Here is a 10,054-nt window from a genome sequence, read left to right as displayed (position 1 = left end):
CATTAAGATGCCCTTGGTCATGAATGCTTTGCTTAGCTCTCTGAGACGTTCCTTCCTGGCCTCTGTTATCGCTATTAGCCCAGAGCGCTGCTGGGTTGCAGCAGTTCATGGAGTGATTAAGGTGCCATCTCAGTGTGGTTGGAAATCATTGAAGATACTTCAACATGTCTCATGTATACAAGGTACCCCAAGCCATGGAGAAGACAGGCATCTTTATTCTGTACCTACTAGAAACTTCTTGGTCAGGTCAGAGAGAATGACTAATGGTAATCCAGCCAAGATGGCAATAACGGGAGTATCTCTGGAGCCAGGCCCTCTCCCAGGAAATGGTACAGCAGGTCCAAGTCAGTGGTGTCTTTGGATATGAAGGCTCCCTGGTAGGGCTGTGTGAAATTTTGCCACTAGTTTTGTTTCAATGCTGTTTCAACCTGTTTCAGGGTCGAAACAGCACAATCAAAATTAAACAGATATGGTCAAAACAACCTCAAAAGAAAATGAGGGAAGTCGAAACGTTTTGATGTTTTGCCCACAGGCTATAATGGGGAATGATGAAACAGCGTATAACTTGGTCATGTCTTGCCAGATTTGCATAAAACTTGTAGCAATGGTAGCCACTTCTGAGGGCATAATGCACACCAAGCTTCAAGAAGATAGGTGGAGGGGATTCAGAGAAACTTCACTACAAAATCCTGAGAGCCAAATTTGTGTCACATGTATGTGTTAAGCCACAGCAGGGTCAAAACTGCAGGCATGCTAGCCCCTGGTGAGGCCATGAAGCCTGCCTAGTGTCAAGGAGATTGGTTTTGGGTTTTGCAGGGAACTGCAACCCAAGCTGTGGACAACAAAACTCATGACATGGTGACACTGCGTTAAGGCGCAGCAGGGCGAAAGCTGCAGGCCTGCTAGCTCCTGCTGAGGCCATGACGCCTGCCAGATGTTACCAAGATCAGTGCAGGGGGTTTTTGGGGCCCTGCACCCCAACTGCTGACAAGCAAAACTCGTGACATGGGTGCTTGTGCAACAGCTCCCTCTCATCAGGCAGCAGGACTGAAGATCCCCCATCACTTGTCACTAAGACCCGAGGGTAATAACTGGCCACAGCATGAACATGAGCCGGCAGTGCGATGCTGTAGCCAGCAGGGCCAACAATACGCTGGCAGGCATCAGTTGATGCATCTCCAGCAAAACCACTGCAAAGAAGTGATTCTCCTGCTCTACTCGGCTCTTTTCAGCATGGTGAGACTGCAGCCGGAGTACTGCGTCCAGTTCTGCGCTCTGCGCCTTAACAAGGATGTGGAAAAGCTTGAGAGAGTCCAGAGAAGGGCTACCCATATATCCAGAGACTTGCACGGCAAGCGATACGAGGAAAGGCTGAGGGGCCTGGGACTCTTCAGCCTGAAAAAGAGAAGGCCGAGAGGGGACTTGGTAGTGGCTTACAGCTACACCAGAAGCTACATCTAGGGCTTGGTGAAAAAGTGTTCACCAGGACACCCTTGGGAAAAACTAGGAGTAATGGTCAGTCTGGACACCCTAGTTGTGAAGTAGTTTTTCCGAATGTTGAGCCTGAAACCATCTTCTGGGAGTTTGTGACCGTTACTCCTAGTTTTTCCCAAGGGTGCCCTTGTTCACCGAGCCCTAGATATAGCTTCTGGTGTAGCAGTAATTGATGCATGCCAGCGCATTGTTGGCCCTGCTGGCTACTGCATCACACTTCTGGCTCGTGTTCATACTGTGTCAAATTATTATCCCCAGGTCTTGGTGACAAGTGATGGGGGATCTTCAGTCCTGCTGCCTGATGAGAGGCAGCAGTTGCACAAGCACCCATGTCATGAGTTTTGCCTGTCAGCAGCCAGGGGTGCAGGGCCCCAGAGCCCCCCTGCACCGATCTCCTCAACAGCTGGCAGGCGTCGTGGCCGCAGCAGGGCCTAGCAGCCAGGCCTGCAGCGGTTTCCCCTCCCCTGCGCCCCGAGACAGACAGTTACACAAATACCCACAATGCAAGTTTTGCTTGTCCACAGCTTCAGGTGCAGTTTCCCCCCAAACCCCTGCACCTATCTCCTTGAAACATTTGCAGGCTCTGTGACCTCAGCAGGGGCTAGCATGTCTGCAGTTTTGACCCCACTGTGGGTTAAAACGTACATGCATCATGAGTTTTACTTTCAAGATTTGGGGATACAGTTTCCCTGAACTCTCTGCACCTACCTCCTTGAAACGTGGCAGGCTTTGTTGCCTCAGCAGGGGCTACCATTGCTGTAGTTTGACCACACTGCAGCTTAACACATACACGTGACATGAGTTTTGCTCTGCAGATTTTGGGGTGCAGTTTCTCTGACTCCTCGGCATCTATCTTCTGAAATCTTGGCATGCTTCATGCCCTCAGAAGGGGCTACCTGCAAGTTTCATTGAAATCAGGGCAGAAACGACACAGTTATAGCCTGTCGACCTTCCCCATTATATCCTATGGGTGAAACGCCAATACAGGGTCAAAATGGCAAAACGTTTCAACAGAAAGGAATGGAACAGCCGTTTCAACTCGAAACAAACGTCAAAATGAAACACTGCTCTGTCGAAATGGTCGAAACGGAGTGCTTCCATTTCGCACGGCCCTAATCCCTGTTCGCCCAAATTAGAGAGTGACCTAGAGATTTGACATCACTTTGATGGATGAGGTCTGTATGGATTTACCGACATAAAAGGACAGTGTCCCAGTTAGTCATGTTGCCCCATTTGTGTCCAGCATCACTCTGGTCTTCCCTGGCTTTTGCTTGGGCCAGATGCTCGTCATCCAAGAATCCTTTTACAGCTGCATTTATTCAGATAAATGCTCACCACTATTTCTCTTCATTTCAGGATGGAAAAGAGCTGTGATCTGTCCAGGTAATGAACGTTCATATTGAATCAATGGTCTCTTCCTGTTATTTCAATTCCCTTTGTTCCCTTTCCAGTCAAATACTTAGGCTCGCTAATAGTTTCTGGCAAGAAGTGCTTTGTATTAAGGTCAAAGAACTCAAAATCTCCTATGGCCAGATTTTTTTTTTTTTTTTTTTTTTTGAAGGAACCTAGATGTCCCCACCACACACAGCACTTTCTGTTTCCCCTTGTGAGTGGAAATGGCAGGTTTTAATCATGTAAGTGCCAATTCCTCTTTTGCACAGGTAGAAATACTATTTCTCTTGGCAGCCTGGACATGTAACTATACCCGTGTCATCTGAGCATGTGCAGGATGTGATGTGTGTGTGGTCCTCTGACAGAAAACCTGTCACAGAGTCTGTGTCTCGGTTATTAATTACGGCACACTGAAGGTTTTAGATCTATTTTGTCCCAATGTGACATTGCAGGCAGTAATGCCTTGTTTATGCATCTCTTCTAATGAGTTCTCATGTCTGATTCTGTGGTTGCTTTCAGGGCTGGGACAAACCGCACCGCCTTTGGAAAAAGGTACAGTGTTCAGATTGTATCAATTGCCAAGTCTCTCCAGCACTGGGAACCTATTAATTTATATCTTGTAATAGATGAATACTATTGAGTTTAATATAGGTATTAATTGTTAATTAAGATTAATATATGTATTAATAGTTGCTGATCGGATAGAATGGAGATGTGTCCTCCGACATTTCTAGACCAGTACTGGTGGATGGCAGGGAGGGTAATGAATGTAGGAATAAGGAAAATATCTAGTTATATCTAGGGTGTAAGGCTCCCCTCCTATAGCATTGGCTTTTTCCTCTTTCAGAGATAGGATACTGGATTAGACGTATCATTGGTCTGACTCAGTATGGCAGTTTTTATGTTCTCATGTTCTTATTGAGTGTGCAAACACACAACAATTGAACAGTTCCAAAATGTCACAGCTTGGGGACTGGTTGAAAATTGTTGTTTGTCAGAGGTGCCCACATGTACAGTGCCCTAGCATTCAAGGCAAGAGGGTTACCCTTTAAGTGCTGAAGTGCAGTGGTTCTAACGGTGCGTGGGTTCAACAGTGCCAATCAATGAAGGAGGGGAAAAAAGATGGGGTCTGGACAATAGTATTCTGGCCATATACCACAGTAGCCTAGTTACAGCAGTGGGTGAAACTGGCTTTATTGATGTCACTCCTCATGACAGGACTCTCACATCCTCATGCATTTCAAAGCACACCATGAGATGTGGCAGCCCATGACACAGGAATGGACGGGAGATTACTGCATGGGACTGCATCTCCTCCTCCAGACCCTGCTTTGCCTGCCTCCTGTGCCTCCACAGAGATTTGTTGAGAGGTCCTGCCCCCACTCCTCCTGATCTCAAGTGTTACCCTTCCCCCAAATTCCCTGCCATGTTTCAAAGGCTACACAGCCAGCAAAGTGCCTGCCTCCTGCAGAGATTTCCCAGCCACTATCCCAGGCCAGGCCTGCTCTACCTCAACCACTTGATGCTGCTGTTCCTACCTCCCTTATTGCCTCTGTTATAGAAAAGGCAGCACAAAGTCATGATCTGTGGAAAAGGGGCAAAGTGAACTTTCTGTCTGAAAGAACAGGCCTACAAATACAGAAATTGGGAAATGGGGAAAATAGGAAATAAGATGAAATCAAGGAGAGAGCAAGAAAAGTATGGGTATTTCAAGCAACAAAGCAGGGTGAGAAAGGAGAAATAAAATATACACAGTAATAAAGGTACTAGGGAGAAAGACACTTCAGTGAAAAACCTTACAGGGGAAAGGCTGGAAGGCCTGAGTATTGTGGGGCCAGGATCAAAATATTTTGGGGGGAAGTAACAAAAAAACCATACTTGAGGCTGACGAGAAATGTCAAAGGACAGAGCAGGAAGCTGCCTGCTGAATAGACCTGGACAAAGGGGCGTTGCAGGAGACTGAAGCTGGCCACAGTGGCTGAGTGGAGGAGTTATGTGAGCTCCTGTTTGCACATTCATACGCCAAGACAACTTTGTCTAAACTGCAAGTTTTAGGTCTATCTCTACTTCCTTCCTTTGCTGTCTCCTCCTACCCAGTGCTGCTATCTCTTCCTTTTTGTGATCTCTTCCCCTCTGTGTCTGTTCTCTCTCCCGTAGCTTTCGCTCCTTTCCTCCTGCTTTTTCCTCCCCAAAATTTGCTTGTCATCATAATGAGTGGTGATGAGGGAGAGGAAGAATCCAGCTTTTCTCTCCTGCAGTCATCCACCCTGTCCATGCGGGGATGTGACTCTCCTTTTATGTCCATTGTTCCCTGCTGGGGACACAGCAGTTCCTACAAGTCAGGGAATGTTTCAAGGACTGTTTCGGGATGACTACTCCTCAATCATATATGCTACAGGCCCAGACAGATGGAGCAGGGCTTTCCATAAACAGTTGTCTTACCATGAGTTGGAAGAGGAGGCGAGCTGCTATAATTTCAGTAGCTTTGGGGGTTGCTTTCCTTTTCCATCCAACCATCATGAGATAATCTTTCATCTTTCCTCATTTATTAGAGGACGGACACTTGATGCCCAAAAGTTTATCCAACAGCTCTTCCAAATAGAGAGTCACACCAATAAGAGATACCACAAAACATTGTTGCCTCCTGAACCGGCAGAGCTCCACAATACTCCAACTCTCTTTATTGAGACACCAAGTACATTCCTGGCTTCTAACACAGTTATCTTATCTTTACTTAAGTCACTTATGGCTTCCTAACTCCCACTTCCCCACACATTATCTTTCCATTTTTTCCTTAAGCCCTTCCTATTTGTGTATGTATTTCAATCCCTCTCACCTGCTGTGTCTTAGGCTGGTCTTTTTGGGTAAGCTCTGAAAAGTTCAGGGATTGGACCTGCACTTGAAGCCTGGGACACAACAAATCTTTGTGACGTGGACTGATCTGCTCCAAATGTTATATTTCTTTGGCTGTGTCTTGCTGGAGTGGGAATGACTCTCTGGGAAATGGCTGCAAAATATGGGCCTGGGGAAGGTTTTACAGGGTGGGATTGAAGACAGGCAGTGGACAGTGCAGAGGGAGATGAGCTGTATCCATGCTCTCCCCTTCACACCCTCTGCTGGGCTCTCCTCAGCCCCCAGGGTCTCTCCTCCCTGCCTGTGACCGGCAGGTGCAGGAGGGGAACGATGCCGTGTCCCAGCCCTGGCCCAGCCGGTGTGTTTCTGTCCCTGGCCCGTCTCTTCCTGCCGGGAGGAATCGGCCCTGCCCTTTGCTGAGGTCTCCGGGCTCCTTCCTGCTCGGGTCAATCCCGGATTCACCTCCAGCTGCAGCCAAAGCTGCCCTGCCTCGATCACCCCCTGTCCTCGGGCTGAGCTCTGCTCCTCACGCTCCTGTATCTCCTTTCCCCGCAGAGGAGGTGACTCTGGATCCAGACACGGCTCATCCCGAGCTCGTCCTGTCTGAGGATGGGAAGAGTGTGAGACGGACATACACATGGCAGGATCTGCCCAACAATCCTGAGAGATTTGACTCTGAGCGCTGTGTGCTGGGCCGTGAGGGATTCACCTCAGGGAGACACTGGTGGGAGGTGGAGGTGGGGGAGGGGGTATGGTGGGCCGTGGGGGTGGCCAGAGAGTCTGTGAGGAGGAAGGGAGGGATCAGCTTTACCCCCAAGGAGGGGATCTGGGCTGTGCGGTGTGATTGGGATCTGGAGCACGGGAAGTGGAGGTACAAGGCTCTCACTGCCCCTGATCACACCCCCCTGTCCCTGCACCAGGAGCCCAGCAGGGTTGGGGTCTGTCTGGACTGCACATTGGGGCGGGTGTGGTTTCTCAATGCTGACACCGGGGCCCCGATCTTCACCTTCCCGCCAGCCTCATTCACTGGGGGTAGGATCCGGCCCTGGTTCCTGGTGGAGTGTGGTGAAATCAGGCTCAGACAGTGCCAGTGAGAGGGAAAGAAAACATAGTTTCATAGTTTGTAGGGTCGGAAGTGACCTGAGCAGATCATCTAGTCCGACCCCCTGCCATGGCAGGAAAGAGTACTGGGGTCAGATGACCCCAGCAAGGTGTTCATCTAACCTCCTCTTAAACACCCCCAGGGTAGGAGCCTGCACCACTTCTCTTGGAAGCTGGTTCCAGACCCTCGCCGCTCTGACAGTGAAGTAGCGCCTCCTGATATCTAACCTAAACCTACCCTCTGCCAGCTTGTGACCGTTATTCCTGGTCACTCCTGGCAGTGCTTGGGGAAACAGTGACTCCCCCAATGCCTGCTGATCCCCCCTGACTAGTTTATAACAGGCCACAAGATCCCCCTCAGCCTTCTCTTTTGGAGGCTGAACAGGTTCAGGTCCCGCAGCCTGTCCTCATAGGGCCTGCCCTGTTGTCCCCTGATCATACGAGTGGCCTCCTCTGGACCCTCTCTATGCTGTCAACATCTCTCTTGAAGTGCGGTGCCCAGAACTGGACGCAGTACTCCAGCTGCGGCCTGACCAGTGCCGCATAGAGGGGGAGGATCACCTTCTTGGGCCTGCTCAAGATGCATCTGTGGATGCATGACAAGGTGCGGTTGGCCTTCCTGACTGCCTCTCCACACTGCCGGCCCATGTTCATCTTGGAGTCAATGATGACCCCCAGATCCCTTTCCGCCTCGGTGCTGACAAGAGGGGAGTTCTCCAACCTGTAGGTACGGTGCCGGTTGTTCCTCCCGAGGTGCATCACCTTGCACTTGTCTGTTTTAAAACCCATCCTATTCTCGTCTGCCCACCCCTGTAACCTGTCTATGTCTGATTGTAGCCTGTTGCATCCTTCCAATGTTCCCACGTCCCCCCACATCTTAGTGTCATCAGGAAATTTGAACAGGGTGCTTTTTACCCCCTCGTCCAAATCGCTGTTGAAGATGTTGAACAGTGCGGGCCCGAGGACTGAGCCCTGGGGGAGCCCACTGCCCACGTCCTTCCAGGCTGAGAAGGACCCATCCACCACCACCCTCTGGGTGCGGCCCTCCAGCCAGTTGGTGACCCATTTGACTGTGTGGGTGTCTACACCACAGCCCCTCAGTTTCTTGATGAGAACAGGGTGAGAGACAGTGTTAAAAGCCTTCCGGAAGTCCAGGAAGATTATATCCACTGCTACCCCTGCATCTAATGATCTGGTGACCTGATCGTAAAAGGCCACCAGGTTGGTCTGACAGGACCTGCCACTGATGAACCCATGTTGGTTGTCCCTAAGCATGCAGTCTCCTGCTGGCCCCTCCTGGATGCGTGCCAGCATAATTTTCTCGAACAGCTTGCCTAGGATCGAGGTGAGACTAACCGGCCTATAGTTTCCCGAGTCCTCCTTCCTGCCTTTTTTGAAGATGGGGACCACGTTGGCCCTCTTCCAGTCCTCCGGTACCTCACCAGAGCACCATGAGTGCTCGTACAGCCGTGCCAGGGGACTTGCAATGACCTCGGTCAGGTCCTTTAGAACTCTAGGGTGGAGATCATCCGGACCGGCTGACTTGAATATGTCCAACCCCTCCAGAAGCTCCCTAACTAAATCCTCGCTAACCCGTGGCCCAGGTGTGCCTCCCCTGGGGCCCGAGGGGGGCCCAGCAGGGAGGTGGCTGTTTTGGTCCCTACTTAGGAAGACGGAGGCAAATAAATCGTTAAACGTGTTAGCTTTGCCGTCTGGTGTGACGACCAAGTTACCCATGTCCTGCAAGGGCCCCACATTACCCGGGACCTTTTTACCCGCTACGTATTTAAAAAAAGACTTCTTATTGTCCTTAATCTGGGAAGCTAGTCCCAGTTCCATCTCTGCCTTGGCCTTCCTGACTGCCCCCCTACATCTCCGAGCAACTACAGAATCGCCCTCCCTGGTGATGACCCCTTCTTTCCACTGGGTGTGAGCCTCCTTTTTAGCAAGGAGACATTCCCGGATGCTTTTGGTGAGGCACAGAGGCTTGTGTGCTCTCCTGCTCCCTTTGATCCTCGTTGGGATTACCTTCCTCTGGGCTTGGAGGATCGTCTCCTTAAGGAGCAACCACTCTCCTTGGACACCTGGCTCCCCCCCCCTCCCAGGGACCTCAGCGCTTCTCCAACTATCCTCCTTAGCTCGACAAGACAGGACGTGTTAGTTGTCCCCTCTAGCCTCAGTCGTGCTCATGTCTGTGACCCTGGAGGACTCCTCTCCCTGCAGACGATCAGCGGTCCGCTGTGTCCGTGACCCTGGACGTGCAGGTTGGGTTTCTTCATCCTCCGACCACAGAGAGCAGGACGTGGCTGAGCTGGACGGTCCGTCTCTGGCCCGTGGGTCATTTCCTGCATGACCGAGGGGCCCTCGGGGGCCTGTGGGGTCCGGCACTGACGGGTGCAGCTGCGGGGGTCGGGTGAGGGGCGGCGAAGAGGAGGCTCCAAAACCCGGGGCCGGTTGTGTTGGGAAATGCAGTTGTACCTGGCCCTGGTGTTCATTGCAGCGCTCCTTGTTCAGAGCCTGCAGTCCTGAGAAGTGGAGATGCTGCTGCTGCTTAAAAAGTGATTTCTGCAAATATTGCCCCTTTTCCCTGATTCTTATTATTGAAAAATCACTCCCAAGTGATTCATTGTCCTCACAATTGCAGTCAATAAAGCTGTTTCTGGTAAATATAAACATATCTTCTGCTTGGTGATTGACTGATTAATTTTACATCTCATTTCCTTGTCATAAATGTTGTGGAGTGAGCAGGTTTCTTTAAGAGATTTGATTCCTCATGTGAACAAAACCAATTGCCTTCCCTGGGAAGTTCCCATGTCAGTCTGGTGGGACTGTAGCATCACTTCTTGTGTTGCCCATGAGCCAGACACACATAAACCTCTTCTGTGGCTGTGACCAAATCCCAAAAGACCAGTTGTCAGTTTGCACCGTTCCTGCTAATTTAAAAACCTGAAGATCAGATGTTGGAAAATCAAGAAAATGTGAAATAAAGCTTCTGCCCACTCTCCTTACAGGGACTGTGATAGCGAGAAAAATCAGTGTCATGTCTCCTCAGAGTTACTGATGTATAAACTGTGAGGAAACAAACTTATCTAAAGAATTAAGTTGTCCGCATCCAAAGTTAAAGTGACCCGTGCAGTAAGAGATGTCATTGTCACCAATCCCTTGATTCAGGTATCATCTCTGCCATGACTCACTGATGGCTTGTCAGGTGAGT

General features: G+C 50.1%; 1 protein-coding gene across 2 annotated transcripts in view; it reads left to right on the top strand.

Moving 5' to 3' along the window:
• The window catches only part of LOC149852641 (butyrophilin subfamily 1 member A1-like), a 35,265-nt gene extending 28,287 nt beyond the window's left edge, over positions 1–6,978 (top strand). The window contains exons 7-9 of one of the 2 annotated variants that reach the window (XM_090028310.1): positions 2,851–2,877; positions 3,406–3,438; positions 6,295–6,978. In XM_090028310.1, the coding sequence (XP_089884436.1) occupies positions 2,851–2,877; positions 3,406–3,438; positions 6,295–6,833 (599 nt within the window). In that variant the 3' untranslated portion in view covers positions 6,834–6,978. The remainder of the gene's footprint in view (positions 1–2,850; positions 2,878–3,405; positions 3,439–6,294) is intronic. The other variant, XM_090028309.1, reaches the window with a different exon arrangement.
• The last annotated feature ends 3,076 nt before the right edge of the window (positions 6,979–10,054 follow it).

Source organism: Crocodylus siamensis, chromosome 15 (assembly GCF_052110815.1).
Source record: "Crocodylus siamensis isolate JL-2025a chromosome 15, ASM5211081v1, whole genome shotgun sequence".
In the NCBI taxonomy this organism is placed as follows: domain Eukaryota; kingdom Metazoa; phylum Chordata; order Crocodylia; family Crocodylidae; genus Crocodylus; species Crocodylus siamensis.
This window is presented reverse-complemented; position numbering and strand designations above follow the sequence as displayed.